The 18,120-nt window shown below is 32.6% G+C and overlaps 3 protein-coding genes across 4 annotated transcripts; all 3 read left to right on the forward strand.

The window, feature by feature from the left end:
• Positions 1-3,240: 3,240 nt before the first annotated feature.
• LOC115972122 (salutaridine reductase-like) lies at positions 3,241-6,835 on the forward strand. Its single transcript, XM_031092283.1, has 5 exons — positions 3,241-3,382; positions 3,497-3,740; positions 4,124-4,192; positions 5,302-5,484; positions 5,678-6,835. Exons 1-5 carry the CDS (start codon positions 3,348-3,350, stop codon positions 6,053-6,055), a joined length of 909 nt encoding a protein of 302 aa, XP_030948143.1. The 5' UTR covers positions 3,241-3,347; the 3' UTR covers positions 6,056-6,835.
• Positions 6,836-7,015: 180 nt separating this feature from the next.
• Positions 7,016-10,213, forward strand: LOC115972121 (salutaridine reductase-like). Its single transcript, XM_031092282.1, has 5 exons — positions 7,016-8,033; positions 8,142-8,385; positions 8,765-8,833; positions 9,384-9,566; positions 9,766-10,213. The coding sequence occupies exons 1-5, from the start codon at positions 7,999-8,001 to the stop codon at positions 10,144-10,146; spliced, it is 912 nt and encodes a 303-aa protein (XP_030948142.1). The 5' UTR covers positions 7,016-7,998; the 3' UTR covers positions 10,147-10,213.
• Positions 10,214-14,207: 3,994 nt separating this feature from the next.
• LOC115970742 lies at positions 14,208-17,936 on the forward strand. Of its 2 annotated transcripts, XM_031090350.1 has the most exons (5): positions 14,208-14,241; positions 15,927-16,005; positions 16,219-16,374; positions 17,532-17,619; positions 17,707-17,936. In XM_031090350.1, the coding sequence occupies exons 2-5, from the start codon at positions 15,960-15,962 to the stop codon at positions 17,711-17,713; spliced, it is 297 nt and encodes a 98-aa protein (XP_030946210.1). In that variant the 5' UTR covers positions 14,208-14,241; positions 15,927-15,959; the 3' UTR covers positions 17,714-17,936. The 2 variants fall into 2 exon arrangements, with proteins under 2 accessions (XP_030946210.1, XP_030946209.1); XM_031090349.1 differs by having other exon boundaries at positions 17,532-17,936.
• The last annotated feature ends 184 nt before the right edge of the window (positions 17,937-18,120 follow it).

Raw genomic sequence — 18,120 nt, forward strand, 5'->3', positions numbered from 1 at the left:
TTTAATTACATTACCTTAATGTGACATTAAGGTGTTTGGTTCATTAAATTGCATTTCAATCATAATCCATGAATGTTACATTTATATAATTGATTTTATTAAATTGCATTCCAATCATAATCCATGAATGTAACTTTATATAATTGATTCATAAACATTCTTAAAAATAATTAAAATTATTATTATAAAAACGATTGAAAGTATTCTCAACACCAAAAAATGCCAAAATTATGCTTGAACTAAAAAAATACCCTTGGAAGGCCCAAACTGACCAAATTACCCCTAAAACCTAAAAAAATAAAAAATAAATAAATAAACTCAAAAATATAAAAAACTAAAATTTAGAGGTTTTTTATTATTATTGTACGGCCCCTCACATCCAAGTCCACTTGAGCCTTGGGCCATAGATCAATAGTATGGCCCAGGGGCCCAACCTCCGTTCTACTCGAGGTCCCAGCCCGAGCCCACAAAAGTTACGAGCCTAAGTTGGGTGTTGTTCAAATGCCTGAGAAGCGGATAGCGGATCCCAGCTCACATATTGCTTGGCAAGTCATCCCCGGACAATATGCAGATGTTCGGTTACATCGCCCTGTGTGTGCCCGACAGTGACCTTAGGAAACTTCGCCGCTGAGCACATTTGCTGTAGTGGAAACCATTTCCAAAGCCACTCACACCTAAACATCCACTTACAATTAATGATATTGGACCTCTCATTGCACTAGTTTAAAAGTAATGATAAATTGATAATCCCCCCACTAATAATTGGCTATAAATAGGAGAAGCTAAAGAGTGGAAGGGGGATGGAATTTTGAGGGGAGAAAAGATAGAGAGAAAGAGAGTCTAAGAGAAAGAAACACAGAGAAAGAGAGAAAAGTGATTTCATTGAGTCTCAAAATCTAGAACGACCCAAAGTAGGATACTCAAAACCCACCATATAAATAAGTTGTGAGCCCAAGTGGGGTTCAGATTAGTAACCCTGTCTTTGGTGTGCACAATTATATTTTAGTAATTCTCATGAGTAAAATAAAATTTTTTAGTATGTGCAACTTTGCCAATTAAATAAATTATTACATCCCCATCAATAAGTAATGTAAGATCACATCCATTTAAGAAGGTGATGTGATTAATGTGATGTGATATATTTTATAATCTTAGATTACGATAATGTTAGAAAAAATCAAATGAACCAAACCCCTTAGTGTCATATTAATTAGGCGTAAATGCACTTTTAGTTCCTACATTTGGCTTTTTTTCATTTTAGTCCCTACATTTTAATTTTATCACTTTTAGTCCCTAAATCAATTAACATGTTCTATTTTGGTTCTTTCTGTTAGCCCACTAACAGAAATTACTTAGGTGGCAAACTGAGTGTATTGCTGGCACATTAAATGCTGACGTGGCCAATTAAAAAATAATAATAAATTTTAATTACATTTTAAAAAATGCCATGTCAACTTCTAAATATAAAAAAAAAAAATTATTAATCAATTTTAACGAAATTAAAAAAGAAAAACAAAATTAAAAACAATAAAAATACATCAATTCATATCTAATTCATTTTGAACAAGAACACAATCACAGATTTAAATATCAACACAAGAACATAAAGCACAAACCCAGAACCAAACACAAAAAACACAAACTCAAATTTAAACATTAACACAAGATCACAAACACAAAGAACACAATAACAAACATAAAAACTGCACAAAATTTCAAAGTCATGAAACGAATCGTATTTATATATATACATAGGAGAAGAACAAATTGATGAGAACAAATCGAATGAGCGAACTCGATCTTGATAGGGTGGCCATGGAGATCGACGGCTTGTAAGGTATCCTTGGCAGCCTTAGCGTCTTTGATTTGCTTGAAGAAGACGAAAGTGAAGTTGCGAGAAGAGTAGGAGGTGACGCTATCGAGCGCACCATACTAGTTAAAGAGATCCATGAGATTTGAGTCCACAACATCGTTGGCTAGGTTACCGACCTAAAGATTGTTCGACGGTGTCTCCGATTCGTCGGAGTTGCCGTCGATTCTTCCTGGCCTGGTGTTCATCATCATCAATTTATTGGTCGGAGGTGGCATTTGTGAATCAATTACTAATTAGGGTTTCACCATAGAGAGAGAGAGAGAGAGAGAGAGAGAGAGAGAGAGAGAGAGAGAGAGATTTGATTTTGGGGAATGGTCTAGAGAGAAAAAAAGAGAGGGGCGGAGGAGATTTGGTTGGGTTTGGTGGTTTCGGGTTGCTGCTGTGTTTATTTTAAATTTCTGGGTTTTTTTTTTTTTTTTCATGTGGATTTTATTATTTTTCTGGGTTTATGGGTTTGATTTGTTGGAGGATTTGGTAGAGGAAAGGAATTTTGAATGAATTTTTGCATGTTTATTTGCTGAGAAAATGTAATAAAAGAAAAGAAAATATTAATTATTTTAATTTTCTGGACAACCTTCATGTTCTTTCCCGAAGAACATGAAGAACATGTTACTTTGTTCTTCCGAAAATAATGAAAAAAAAAAAAATTTAATTACTCTTTTTAATTGGTTTATGTCTGTTATTGTGTTCTTTGTGTTTGTGATCTTGTGTTAATGTTTAAATTTGAGTTTGTGTTTTTTGTGTTTGGTTCTAGGTTTGTGCTTTATGTTCTTGTGTTAATGTTTAAATCTGTGATTGTGTTATTGTTCAAAATGAATTAGATTTGAATTGATGTATTTTATGGTTTTTAATTTTGTTTTTTCTTTTTTAATTTCGTTAAAATTGATTAATAAATTTTTTTTTTTTATTATTTAGAAGCTGACATGGCATTTTTTAAATGCTAATTAATTTTTTTTAATTGGTCACGTCAGTATTTAATGTGCTAGTAATGCACTTAGTTTGCCACCTAAGCAATTTCTGTTAGTGGGTTAACGAAAACGACCAAAAAAGAATACGTTAATTGATTTATGGACTAAAAATGATAAAATTAAAATATGGGGATTAAAATGAAAAAAAAAAAAAAAGCCAACAAATTCACAATTACACGGTGCAATTGCATATTTTATTACAGGGGATTGAGCCGGTTCAATTACACCATGCAAATTTACAATTACCCTTTTCTTCTCTCCCAACAAATTTTATCGCACAACCTTTTAATTATTTCTTACTTTATTCTATTCAATGGTTAAGATTGAAAGTTATTTTACCCAACTCTGAATCTCAACCGCTTAATTCCATTGCGTCAGGATTTCAATCCTAAAACTACACCTGGGGCAAAACTATAACTTTTCAGATAATCCGTTTATCAAAAAAACACTTTTCAGATAAGCCATCTTCTGGATTGCCAATACAAACTCTTCACTTTTCATATCAAATGGCAGAAACAACCATAAATCCGGGGATTAAGAGGTAATTTTATCTTCAATTACTCTAATCTTTCCATTTCACATATAGAACTGAGTTTATATGCAGATATCCTAATTATTAATTTTTTTTTTTTATTAAAAAAAAAAATTACCCAAGGATTGCAGTTGTAACCGGAGGCAATAAAGGGATCGGATTTGAGATATGTAGACAGTTAGCTTCAAATGGGGTCAGGGTGGTTTTAACTGCTAGAGATGTAAGGAAGGGCAATGAAGCAATTGAAAAACTCAAGGCTGCAGGATGCTCTGATGTGGTTTTTCATCAACTAGATGTGATGGACCCAACTACCATTTCTTCTTTGGCAGATTTCATCAAAACCCACTTTGGGAAGCTTGACATATTGGTAATGCAACTTAATTATACATACATCTTTGTAATTCCAAGTGTTATTTTTGGGAGGGTAGATCTTTGCCTTGCTTCTAATTATTATGTTGCCAAGAATCTCTAGGATTTCTGAGGAATCATATATAGGTTCTGAATTTAAAAACATACATGCTTGTATTGGTTGATTTGTGGGTCTTCAGATTTCTTTATATAAAAATCAATAAATAATTTTTCTTGCAATGACCAGTTTGTGTAGTTCTAAACAAAGATGAATCGTCTAGTATTCTTTCTTCTTCTCCCCCAACCTTTTGTAATTGGGTTGATAAACGAAAGTCATTTGTTAATTGAGGAGATCTTGTTCTTTTTGGTGGCTCTGACATTGCTATTATTTCAAAATTGCAGGTAAATAATGCGGGGATTAATGGATCCATAAGCAACCCAGAGGAACGAAGAAAAGTTAGCGCTGAGCAAGTAAGTCTCTCAATGTTATTTAGAAGTAGAACCCATCTGGCTCTGAATCACAGCTTCCGTTGAACGCTGTTGTTTTTGGAGATAAGTTTTTGCAAAATTCGGACAGTCAAACTAGTGAGATTGTTGGGGCAAGGTTTTTATTTTTATTTTTATTTTTATTTTTTTGTTTTCTTTTGTAAAGTAATTTCATCCATGAATAAATTTTGTCTTTTCTCTTATCTCTTAATATTAAGAAGATAAAAAGTTAGTTTTTTTTTTTTTTTTAACCCTTAATTTAGTTAATTTATCCTTATTTCTTAAAAATAAAAATAAGGCTAAAACTATAAAAAAAAAAAAAAAAAAAACTTAATATATTAAGAAGATTTAGAAAGTTCCTATATTTAAAAAAAAAAAAAAATCAGAATGTTAGTTTTTTTTTTTTTTTAAATACCCTTAATTTATTTAACTTATTCTTATTCATTAAAAAAAGAAATAAAGGTAAAACTGTAAATCAACAAAAAGAAAAAAAAAATAAAAATCTGTTTGGAAACAACTTACTATCAAAAAGACTCTAAAACAACTTACTACATATGTGAATAGTATAAAAAAGTACAACAAAACCTATAAATATTATAAAAAATCAGCTAAAAGCTAAAATAAACTGAAACTTTCATCAACTCTCAAACAGACTATAAAACAACTATCTATCATTAAAAAATAAAAAACTTTCCCACTTCCCAGCCCCACTACACTAAAAAAAGAATGTGATCATTTATCATAAGATTCATAACTATACAATGACATCACATTACTTTGTCATCACATGTGGTCTTATATAATTGTTGCAAGAGAAATGTGGTCTTATAGCTCTTCAAAAAAAAAAAAGAAATGTGGTCTTATATAATTATTGTGAGAGAAATGAAACATATCCCGTGTGCACAACATGCTGTCTCTTTGAATTAAAGGCATAATCCCAAAATTTTGATGACTATTGTAATGTGAAGAATTTAACCTGACTTGAGGCTGTGGTGGCCATAAGAAGAAAAAAAAAAAAAAAAAAAAAAATTAATCATGCTTTTTAAACAAGAGTACTGTAACATCATTTAATACATTTGCATATAATGATACAGATTTTTGGTCCAAATGCCATACCTCTGAAGGAAATCATGAAGCAAACGTATCAAACTGCTGAGGATTGTTTGAGAACAAACTACTATGGGACCAAGCAAGTAAGCGAAGCACTTATTCCGCTTCTTCTATTATCCAGTTCGGGAAGAATGGTAAATGTCTCCTCCATCTTGGGGCAATTAAAGGTACAAAATGTAAAACTCATCGTTTTATACCATTTATAATTAGCTATATTTGGTCATGATCATTTTACTGCAATATAGAGTGCAAGATTATGGCTGTGACGATTGTGTAGGACCTGCACTAAACATTTGGTTCTAGGAAATTGCATAGAAGTTTTTTCAAGAAATTAAAATTTCAATTATGTTAATATTTCAGCTTATTTCAAATGAGACTGCAAAGAAAGAATTAGGAGATGTTGATGATCTCACAGAAGAGAAAGTGGACAAGGTGGTAGAGGGATTTCTAGAAGATGTCAAGGAGAATTTGATTGAAACCAAAGGTTGGCCTATTAATATTTCTGCTTACATAGTCTCCAAGGCAGCTCTTAATGCATACACAAGGGTTCTAGCAAGGAAGTACCCCAAAATAGCAATCAACTCCGTGAATCCTGGATATGTCAGCACAGATTTGAACCACAATAGTGGATTTTTGACTGTTGAAGAAGGTGCAAAAGGTCCTGTGATGTTGGCTCTGATGCCTGAAGGTGGGCCGTCTGGCCTCTTCTTTGATCAAATGGAAGTATCAACCTTTTGAATAAGAAATAATGCTACCCAATGAGTACATAAGGGAAGAAACATGGAGAATAAAAATGTGTGTTGGAGAGAGTTGGAAGTCTAAAGGGCTTAAACTTGTTTCTTTTGTATTTGGTGGCCATCAATCATCATCCTTCTATTGATGTTAGGTTGAAGTAAAGTTTAAATATAAGTAGGGTTTGGGCTAGAGTTTGGCACACAAGTTCCTCTTGAAACAAATCAACAAAATTCAGGAAACAAGTTCTTTGTTGACCTAGTGTCTATTAGTCTATCGAAGGTCCACAGAGACTTTCAACTTGGAGTTCGCACAACCTAGAACATGCTCACATGACTGAGAATTTGAATTTTGTTTGACCAAGATTGAATCCTCACACAACCAAAATACTTGGATGCACACTACTTTGAAATTTCAACTGCAACATTCATTACCTTGCTTACAAAGCAAATAGAGGCCCAAATATACATGGAACTTTTTCATCATGGAAACATAAAAATACTAACAAAACTCTTTCTTGGATTAAGCTTCATCTCGTACTTCCAAAGGGTATCGAAGGTCTCCAGGAAATCATCTAGGTGGAGTTCGATTTGTTAACTTTTGACAAGCACGTCATCAACACATACCTCAATTTGTCTTTCAGTCTAGTCCTTACGCAATGCATTAACAAAGTTTATGGTTGAAAATGAACATTTTAATATTTAGGGATGAAAAATGAAATCCAAGCAAATTTTAAAGATGATAACAATGTTTTGGCCAAATAACTAATATTTCATTATGTCATTATATGTTTATATATTTTGTTGTGAATTTTTTTTTGTAATTTTTTTTATATGCTTATATATTTTGTTGTGATTTTTTTTTTATTTTTTTATATAATTTTAAAAAAATGGATCTATCAATCTAAACTTTTTTTAGTTTGTTGAAAAATAATTTTTATTTTTATCTTCAATTTTGTTGAACTGGTGGTTCGACCAATGATCCTTGGGTTCATGAAACAATGAACTAGTGACTCAAAACCTATACATACCAAGTCAAGTTAGGACTAGGGTTTAAAAATTATTGAGTCCAGATGTTGTTATACCACCACTGATAATTTATTTTTAGATACCCCCACTAAGGGTTTTATTTATTTATTTATTATTAATAATTTCCCACCAATGGTATTTAGGAATTAGGAGTTTAGAAAAGTGTCATGGCCTACATAATGGGTTATCGTAGATAACTTATTTAGGCATAGACAGAGATAGGAAAACGTCACGGCCTACATAGAAAAGCCAGATATAATTAAAATTACAAGGGTGGATAATGTCATAGCTCACTACAATATGAGGATCCATAACTAACCAACAAGACTAATTGCGGGTTAGGTACAAGTTGTCAAGTTGTGAAATCACTTGTCAGATTAATAAATTAATCGGCTGGAGAAAAAGAACCGGTTTCTTGAATTTTTCTGCTTTCTTATAATACTAAACTAAAAACAATTTATAGGAGTCGTATAGTACACTTAGCACAATTTGTACCTAAACCGCAATTAGTGTTGTTGGTTAGTCATGGATTGGCAAGAGTGTATGACAAGAAATTATTCAATTGAACAGCAGGATAAATATATCGTCCTCCCTACTAATAAAAACAAGAATTTATTTCGTGACTTTCATTCTATGTTGAATAATTTCTCATGATTTTTTGACCCAGTCTCCTTCGGCAAAAGAAGATGTCATGGTATACGTTATAAAGATAGACATTAACAATTTCTACTTCAAGGTTCAACTATACTTTGAAAACTCAATAATAAAATATATACAGCACCTGCGGCAAATTAAACACCTATAAAACTATACCTAGAGCAGAACTATAAATTTTCAGATAAGCCATCTTCTGCATTAATAATACAAACTCTTCCTATCAAAAAAAAAAAAAAGGTACAAACTCTTCAATTTTCATAACAAATGGCAGAAACAACCATAAATACGGGGATTAAGAGGTAATTTTATCTTTGACAACTCTAATCTTTCCATTTCACATATAGAACTGAGTTTATATGCAGATGTCCTAATTATTAATTTTTTTTTTGAAAATTTTTTTCCCCAAGGATTGCAGTTGTAACCGGAGCCAATAAAGGGATTGGATTTGAGATATGTAGACAATTAGCTTCAAATGGGATCAGGGTGGTTTTAACTGCTAGAGATGTAAGGAGGGGCAATGAAGCAATTGAAAAACTCAAAGCTAAAGGATGTTCTGATGTGGTTTTTCATCAACTAGATGTGATGGACCCAACTACCATTTCCTCTTTGAAAGATTTCATCAAAACCCACTTTGGGAAGCTTGACATATTGGTAATGCAACTTAATTATACATACATCTTTGGAATTCCAAGTGTTATTTTTGAGAGGGTAGATCTTTGCTTTGCTTCTTATTATGTTACAAAGAATCTCTAGAATTTCTAAGGAATCATAGGTTTTGAATTTAAAGACATACATGCTTGTGTTGGTCCATTTGTGTGTCATCAGATTTCTTTGTATAAAAATAAATAAATAATTTTTCTTGCAATGACCAGTTTGTAGTTCTAAACAAAGATGAATCGTCTAGTATTCTTTCTTCTCCCCACCCTTTTGTAATTAGGTTGATAAACGAAAGTCATTTGTTAATTACTGAGATCTTGTTCTTTTCCCCCACTTTGGTGGCTCTGACATTGCTATTATTTCAAAATTGCAGGTAAATAATGCGGGGATTAATGGATCCATAATTAACCCAGAGGAACGAAGAAAACTTAGCGCTGATCAAGTAAGTTTCTTGATGTTATGTAGAACCCGTCTGGCTCTGCATCACAGCTTTCGTTGAACGACGTTGTTTAGGTGATTAGTTTTAAAAAATTCGGACAATACTCAAACTAATGAGATTGTTGAGGCAAGCTTTTGAAATTTTTTCTATGTTTCTTTTGTAAAGTAATTTCATCCATCAATAGATTTATTCTATTTATGAGGGTACATGCGCGATGCGCGGCCATAATATGATGCGAATCATGTGATCATCCATCTTATCCATAAAATGATATTATTTTGTCATCAAATGTGGTCTTATATAGTTGTGGGTCTCACATGATATGAGAAAAATGAAACATATCCCATATGCAGTGCACAACATGCTTTCTCTTCGAATTGAAGGCATATCCCAAAATTTTGATGACTATTGCAATGTGAAGAATTTAAACTGACTTGAGGCTGTGGTGGCCATAAAAAGAAAATCATAAAATAAAAGGAAAATAGATATTAATCAAGTTTTATAAAGAAGAGTACTGTAACATCATATAATACCTTTGCATATAATGATACAGATTTACGGTCCAAATGCCATACCTCTGAAGGAAGTCATAAAGCAAACTTATCAAACAACTGAGGACTGTTTGAGAACAAACTACTATGGGACCAAGCAAGTGAGCGAAGCACTTATTCCACTTCTTCTATTATCCCATTCTGGAAGAATAGTAAATGTGTCCTCCATCTTGGGACAATTAAAGGTACAAAATGTGTAAAACATCTTATTAAACCATTTTAAAAACAGCTATATTTGGTCATGAACATTTCACGGCAATATAGAGTGCAAGATTATGGCTGCGATGATTGTGTAGGACCGGCACTAAACATTTGGTTCTAGGAAATTGCTTGAATTTTTTTTTTTTCAAGAAATTAAAATTTCAATTATGTAAAATATTTCAGCTTATTTCAAATGAGAATGCAAAGAAAGAACTTGGAGAGGTTGATGACCTCACAGAAGAGAAAGTGGACAAGGTGGTAGAGGGATTTCTAGAAGATGTCAAGGAGAATTTGATTGAAACCAAAGGTTGGCCTGTTAATATTTCTGCTTACATAGTCTCCAAGGCAGCTCTTAATGCATACACAAGGGTTCTAGCAAAGAAGTTCCCCAAAATAGCAATCAACTCCGTGACTCCTGGTTATACCAGCACAGATTTGAACCACAATAGTGGAGGTTTAACTGTTGAAGAAGGTGCAAAAGGTCCTGTGATGTTGGCTTTGATGCCTGAAGGTGGGCCTTCTGGCCTCTTCTTTGATCAAATGGAAGTATCAACCTTTGAATAAGAATGATACTACCCAATGAGTAAATAAGCATAGGGAAGAAACATGGAGAATAAAAATGTATGTTGAGGAAGCTTATTTAAATCTTATAGTTGGTTTATTTAGATCTTGCTTTGATCAATAAAAGCATTAGAAATTTTTTTCCTACTTTATATTCTGTGAAAGCTCTTTCAACGCTAGTTGTTAATGCAAAATTATACTTGTAGTGAGAGAGAGAATTGGGGGGGGGGGGGATATTCATTTTTCTACACATTATTACTTCAAATTTATCCAATATTATGGTTTATTACTTAAAACTTATTGATCACAATTCTTGTTGCTGCACGTGCAAGTCTTTTAGATTGGGACATTCAACAAACAAGGGAATGGTTTTTCAGATTAGAATATTCACCAAACTAGGAATAAAATGAATATTTTAAAATAATTCTTTTCATCCTATTTATTTTCTTCCTAGTATATGGAGTGTTAGAGCATTCACATTGGTAAAAGTTTTTTCAATCGAATCTACTATTATAATATTGTGTTAAAGAAAAAAAATTCAACTCAACCCAACTCATCATAGGGCCCAATTCAACCTACATGGATTGGGTTGAGCCCATGGATTGAATAATTTTTTTTAATTATTATTATTATTATTATTTAAGGGCAACGTTATGTTCAAGCCAAGGGGTTCAAATGAACCCCCTGACTTGTAAAATTTATATATATATATATATATATATATATTTATAATTCTTTTTAACTTTTGTTTTGACCCCCCAAAAATAAAAATTTGAACACCCTAACCCTAAAGTTTATTTAAACACAATTAAAATAAATCTGAATATGATCATCTTAATACTACTTTTACAATAAATGCTATATGGCAAGTTGTAACTTTTTTTTTTTTTTTAAACTCACAATTAACATTACTTTTTATCTACCATTAACAACTTGCCACCTAGATTTTGTTATAAAATTTTTGTATAAGTATTGTATATTGAATTTTATTAAAAAAAAAATTTCAAATTTTTGCTCCTTCATTAAAAAAGAAAAAAAAAAAATCTCTTCGAGACTTTGGCTTACTTTACTGTTGACAGTAAAATGAAATTATTTTTCCTTGCACTTTTTTTTTTCTTCATAAGCAAAAAATTACACTACTGTTACAACCAATAGATCTCTATCTACATATGTGATTCTTTCCCATTCTCCTTATCTTTCTTTCTCTCTTCTATATTTTCTTAGTTTTTTTCTTAGTTTGATCAAATAATTTGATAAATACTCTATATATTTTCAAGTCCAAGAAATTTTTTAGTGCTTGCTCAAATTCCAAGAGAACAACCACATCCACGTGTATGATTAAAACATCACACTTCAAAAGCAAAAACTTATATTAGTTACCTTTTTTTTTTCTTAGTTTCAAATTTACTTTTAGTTCTACTCCTAGGTGTATTACTATTCTTTTTTTATCATATATTTTTATTTAATTGATAACACACATAAATATAATAAGTTATTATTAATTTGAAAAACGAAAATGTATGATTAATTATTTAATTATATTTGTTATTTACCAATATTTAAACTATTAATAACTTTTTTAGACTATTGTACAATATAATATGGAATTGTATATTGAATTGTATTTAGAATACTATTTTAGATTATTATAATATGGAAGTTGTATGTAAAGAAAAAAAAAATCATTTTGTTTTTACTTACCCCCCCCCCCCCCCCCAAAAATCTAGCTCTAGCTCCCCCCTTGCTGAAATCCTACCATTGAAATAACCCTACCACAAATAAGAGCAAATTTATAACCAAATAATCTTGAAAGTAACATCAAACTAACACAAAACTATACAAGGAGATCTTTGGGGTTTGAGTTTTATTTAGGAAAAGGAGTAAAAAAGAAAATAACAAAATTGTATAATATATTTTTAAAATTTAAGTATATATTAATTACAGGTGGTTTGGGTCGGGTTAAGTGGATTTGTGAATCTTACAACCAAAACCCAACTTGACCCACTGTAAAAAACAAATCTCACAACCCAACCCAACATGGCGGGTTGGGTTGGATTAGGTAGGTTTTGGCTATTTGGTCGCACACCCTACTCAATGTTATGTCATTGCTTTTGTTGAACGATGTTGTTTTGAGTCAAATTTTTTTGAAAAATTCGGACAATAAAACTGTTGTGGAAAATTTTTGAAGTTTTTTCTTTACAAGTAATTTCATCCATCGTTAATTTATTGTCTGTATGAGGGTACATCGTAGTAGGGATGTCCATGGGTTGGGTGGATCGGGTTTGAGGTTAACTCATTACTCAAAGCTCAGGCCGAGTAGAAGGAGTGAAGACTCGCGACTAACCGCCAACAACCACGAGTTGAGTTAGATCAGGCTTTGGTAGATGATTTTTCGGGTGGTGAGTTGTTATTGATTATAATATGAATCCACAACTTAAATTATATTTTTGCCAATCCATAACAATTAATAGCATACTATCATTTAATATTTGTTGTGAAAATATTATTGACACAATATTTCTCTTCTTATTAAGGATGTCCTATGCATAACATTACAAAAAGGTTAAACATAAAGCTAGGAGTAAACAACTAGTTTTTACTGTTTGTTAGTTTTTAGGAAAAAAATATATCAAACATATGTAAAATATATTTAAATAGAGGGGTTGCTAATTTTTAGGAAAAAAGTTTATTTGTTAGTTTTTTTTTTTTTTTGAATTTTGTTGAATTACAATTTTAACCCCTTTTTTTTTTTAAGAATAAAGATTATCTAATTAGATTAAGGGTATTTAGACATTTTTTGAAGGCATAACTAACTTTCTGAATCCTCTTAATATATAGAAATATAGAGATGATCAAACATCAGATCCAAAAAATATAAAATAAAATAAAATAAACAAAATTAGCTAACATTAATCAAAGAAATTATGTAATCAGCAAATGCAAACTGCTAAAACGATAAAATCTAAAGAAATTTGAGCAAATAAAACCAGAGGATTGGAACTTAAGCAAGGCTTTTTTTCGAAGTTAATAAAACTGGACAAGGGTTGAACATTTATAACTATTTACATTAATAGTCTGTTTGAGATCTGTTTATTTTGTTGAAACTAAAAACTTTTTGCTGATAGTACAGTAGATAAAGGTAAAAATTAGCTGAAATAGTACAGTTGTACCCATGAATAGTACCAAAAAATGCAATAGGATCCAATAATAGTAACAAAAATAAGTTGAATAATAAAATAAGTTGATAAAAATAATCTTTACCAATCGAACCCTAAGTAAAAACAAATATGTATTTTTAAAATTTAATGCTCAAGAATTATTAACATGAAAAAAACGATTTCTTCCCAAAAAAGAAAAGAAAAGAAAAGAAAAAAAAAAAACTATAGAAACTTTCTTTCTTTTTTTTCTAAGAAGAAGGAAAAAAAAAGTGTTTTAAAAAATAAAATAAAAGTGAAAGTGGAAGGAGGGTATAATCATTTTTTCAGAAAAAGGAAAGGCATATGATAATTTATGATTCACGTATATATAAAAAATTAAAAAAAAGGGTAAAAATGAAATGGCAGTTGCCAACTGGCAAATCAAATCCGAAATTGAAGATGAAGAGACGTGGGAGTGGGAGTATTGAGGGATTTTGGATACGGAGTTTTCTTTGCTGCGTTTTCCTTTCTTTTCTTTTCTTTTTTCTTTTTTTTGGAGCACGCGTTTTACGCTAACAGCGGTTACTGTTTATATACTGTATATGAACAGTAGTCACAACTTTTAATCAGTCTTCCGTGAACAGTGCATCTGTGCACTGATCACGAACCCATAAATTTCATTTTTTACTAACTTTTTCATTAAAAATAGGTCCCACAGCACTATTTACACATTTAAAAATTATTTTGCTACAGTATTTTCAGTTTTCAGTTTTCAATTTCAGCAAAATAAGTTTTATCCAAACAGACCCAATAATCCGTACAACTACCAACACCAACACTAACATGCCTTTTCAGTTTCTGTACTCCTACTTTACTCCCTACTGTACTTTTAAGTATTTCTTCTTCTTTGCCTTGCCTTGGATTGCACCTCTCTCTTCTCCTTCTCCAATGGTGTTCCATGGTCTCTCTCCCACTTTTTATTATTTATTTTATATGTGTAATCCCTAATCTATGTATTTTACTGTTTTTATGTCACATGTTTAGTTTTGTATACATTCACTCACCGTTTGATTTCCTCTCTCTCTCTTAATTAATTAATGGATATATATTTATTTATTACTGTTTCTTTTATATAAATCTTTTTTTTTTTTTTTTTTGAGAGTCAAAACTGTGTATTATTATTACGATACTGGAAAATCAGAAATAACAACATAACTAATGTCTGCTGGAACATGCTCCATCCAGACCAATAAAGGAAAAGAAACAATTGCTCTCTTGGCTAAAGCATGAGCTACACAATTGCCCTGCCGCCTAGTGTGAGAGAAAGAAAAAGTTCTTAACGAACCTAAAATAGACATCGTGTCTTTGATAATTTCACCCATAGACGAATGTGCTCCATCTGCTGTCCTCAACGCCCTCCAAACCACCTCCGAATCACCTTCAAATTCAGAAGCTGTTAATCCCACTTCCACTACAAACCTTGCTGCCCTTCTTGCAGCTAGCGCTTCCAGAACCTCCACAGAACCCGGGTAAGGAATTTTCTCAGCTAAAGCCGCAATAACCAGCCCCTGAAAGTCTCTAATTATGACTCCTATCCCTGCTTCCTCCGATTCGGCAAAGACCGCACCATCAAAATTAGTTTTATACGTTCCATCCACTGGGGGCCGCCATTTTATGCTTCCTTTTTGTTGCTGCACTTTTGAAATCTGGAGCTTGGACTGAAAGTCCGATAAGTAACCTTTAGCTGCGTCAAAAATTTTTTCAGTTGGCAAGCCTCTCTCATTCAATCTCAGCTTGTTTCTTTGGTTCCAAATGAACCAAGCCACCACCCCAAACAGCTCTAAACTGTTTTCCCTTCGTCTCACCACGTTAATCAACTCTTGCATATCCTGTAGAAGTGGATACTCTGTTCGGACCCAGCTGAAACAGGGGGCCCAAATGTTAGTAAGTTTCTCGCAACTCCAAATAGCATGAAATGTTGTTTCCTGGTCCAAGAGACAAGCACTGCACGTTGCTCCTTCCAGAACTTTTCTTTTCTTCAGATTAACCTTTGTGGGTAGAGCCTTAGAACAAACTTTCCAAAGAAAGCATTTGATTTTATTTGGAACGCGGAGCTTCCAAATACTCTTCCAGAAGGCCGACTGATGTGATGAGTCCGAACTTGATGCAGCACCAGAATTTGCTTCCTGACATAACATCTGGTACCCTGCCCTCACCGTATAATCCCCATTCTGACTATCTGGCCAGATTAAGCGGTCTCTCTGATCCGTCCAGCACAATGGTATCGCTTTGATTCGGCTTGCTTCAAAGCTCAAAAAATGCTGGTTTAACATGTTAATGTTCCAAGTGCACGTGTCTGGGTTTATGAGTGCAGCAACCTGAGCACCTTCTAATCCCGGAACGTGTGGAGAAACCACCCTGGCAGACCCCTTCCCTGGCAGCCAATTATCTTTGTATATATCAATACTCTTCCCATCTCCTATTCTCCACCTCATGCCCATCGAAATCACCTTCCTCGCCTTATTCACTTTTTTTTTTTTAGAAAGTTTCTTTTCATTTTATCTATTATTATTATAATTTATGTGAACTTGTGCTATGAAACAATGTAGTAGTTATCTTATATATGTTGGTGTGTTTATTATGCAGTTCCAGGCCATCCTGAACTTGATCCTGTGATTAATGCTGTTGTTTATGCCGCTAACTGGAAATCTCGTACCCCTCAAGAGTATAATAATAATCTCTCTCTCTCTGCAGTATTACTTTCCATGTTTCTTTTCTTTCAATTCTCACTCTAAACACACTTATTACTTCCTTTTTACAGTTTAACAATCTTTGTGTTGCTTTCCAAGCTTCATTTCTTAAAGACTTGTTATTTTATAGTTCCATTTAGTATTATGTTCTCGCAATCTTGCTTCATTTCCCTGGCATGTTCTAGCAGGATTGGATAAAGGGTTGCTGAAAATGGCAGCCTGTATTCCGGATTTGGAGGGTCGAACCCTTTTCCATTATGCAGCTGCTACAAGAAAGACCCATGTGTCCAAGTATTTTATGGAGCAAGTGAAAGTTGATGATGTCAATATGAAAGATGGGCAGGGTATTCCTATTCTCACTGCCCCTTATTCTGCAAATTTATTTGAATGCAATACAGACAAAGAGATCATTGAAGTTTTTAAAGCTATTAAAGTTTTATCAGGATGAAAAGAACACACACACATATAATGGGATCTTAATTACTTTGATATGAGGTGATTTAAGATGAAAAAAGAATACAAGTATCTGAACAACAGGTTTCGTGTAGTCCTTACTTTAATTCAATTGGTATTTGGTGCAAGCCGCTTAGTCTGCCTAGGGGTACATAAAGTTAGGGGAGTTCCTAAATGATTGATCTTTATGTATTTAGGGTTCCGATACCTTTTGGTTTGGTTTAAGGTCATAATATCTGCCCCAACATTCTGCTCTTGTACTGTGATTTTGTTCTTACTACATGCTTTCACTAATGGTTGAATCGTAGTATCTTGATACCTAAGAGTCTGTTTATTTTTATTTTTTGATAAGTAATAAGGATTTATTGATAACGAAAAGAGAGATACCCAAGTATACAGGAAGTAAACAGGGGTGTACATATCAAGTATACTTGCATACAGATGGTTTTTGTGAGTAAAACTAAAAAAGTTCCATATAAATAGTTTGATTTGTGTGATACATAGACTATAGGATTATGTCATAAGTTGTGAAATTTTGCAACATTTCATAAGGACCTCGTTGTAGTTGCAGAACAAAGCACATTTCTACATAGTGACTCAAATGTGTTAAGGTAGGTTTTATCAAGGGGTGTAATTTCATCTTAGACAATGTACTTGCTTTAGGCGTATTCAGGAAATAGTAGGAATTTGTTTGAATGTGGTTTATAGTTTCTGAAGTTTCATAAATTTTAATATTAAAACTTTGTTTATTTTTGTTTGTCATATGAAAATGGGGTGTTTTGTTGCCCCCAAGGCCTGTAATTGATTAAGGTGATTTTGCTTTGTCAGTTTTAGTTTAAATGATATGTCATTTGCTGTTCGTTGTTTTATGTATAGGCATTTTAAAGCTTATAAATGGTGCGTGTGGGAAACACAGCTGGATTGTTCAAATACACCTTAAATTATTAACAATGTTCACTTTTCTTGCGATGCGTCTGATTGCTGTGTTTATTGTTGGTTGCAATTATTGCTAAAATTCTTGAGACCTCTCATTTAGCTCTGTTGATAGGTAATGCGGAGCTTGGCATTTTATTTTCACCTAAATATGCTGTGGATGGTATAGTGAAAGATGCATTATGGCAATGGGCTCTTTACAGGTCAAACTCCTTTACACCATGCAATTCTACGACACTATTATCACACTGCTGCTTATCTTCTTATGAACGGTGTGGCTTCTAATGCAGAAAATGAAAATGGGGAGACTTCTCTGCATTATGCTGCATGTACAGTTTAGCTATATCTCTTTGCAAAAAGGAAAACTGGTCTCCTTCACCCTCAAAAAATTTTCCCTTATTTAGTTTTGGATCCAGATGTCATTCGGTTAATGAGTATTAGAATTTATACATTTCTGTTTTGCTTGGCTATAATTGAAAAATTAATTTGGATGCTTGTTGAATGTTGACCGGATGTAATGAGCTTTTGCTCAAATGACATTTAACCCGTAAGAATGGGTGGAGGTTGCAATCATGGATTCACAATCCACTAGGTGTGTATGTAATTTACCAATAAAAAAAAAATTATATCCACAACTCTTTAGTATATTCACTTGTTAATTTGCATGAGTATTAGGAGTGTCAATGTCAGGTTCGTGTCAGCAT

This window comes from Quercus lobata, chromosome 12 (genome assembly GCF_001633185.2).
Source record: "Quercus lobata isolate SW786 chromosome 12, ValleyOak3.0 Primary Assembly, whole genome shotgun sequence".
Lineage (NCBI taxonomy): Eukaryota > Viridiplantae > Streptophyta > Magnoliopsida > Fagales > Fagaceae > Quercus > Quercus lobata.

Coding starts and splice junctions, on each gene's coding strand:
- LOC115972122 (XM_031092283.1), top strand. CDS start 3,348: ATGGCAGAAACAACCATAAATCCGGGGATTAAGAG. Junction 4,193..5,301: donor GAAAAGTTAGCGCTGAGCAA/GTAAGTCTCTCA, acceptor ATAATGATACAG/ATTTTTGGTCCAAATGCCAT. Junction 5,485..5,677: donor CCATCTTGGGGCAATTAAAG/GTACAAAATGTA, acceptor TTAATATTTCAG/CTTATTTCAAATGAGACTGC.
- LOC115972121 (XM_031092282.1), top strand. CDS start 7,999: ATGGCAGAAACAACCATAAATACGGGGATTAAGAG. Junction 8,034..8,141: donor ATAAATACGGGGATTAAGAG/GTAATTTTATCT, acceptor TTTTTCCCCAAG/GATTGCAGTTGTAACCGGAG. Junction 9,567..9,765: donor CCATCTTGGGACAATTAAAG/GTACAAAATGTG, acceptor AAAATATTTCAG/CTTATTTCAAATGAGAATGC.
- LOC115970742 (XM_031090349.1), top strand. CDS start 15,960: ATGCTGTTGTTTATGCCGCTAACTGGAAATCTCGTACCCCTCAAGA. Junction 16,006..16,218: donor AAATCTCGTACCCCTCAAGA/GTATAATAATAA, acceptor ATGTTCTAGCAG/GATTGGATAAAGGGTTGCTG. Junction 16,375..17,531: donor CAATATGAAAGATGGGCAGG/GTATTCCTATTC, acceptor CTCTGTTGATAG/GTAATGCGGAGCTTGGCATT.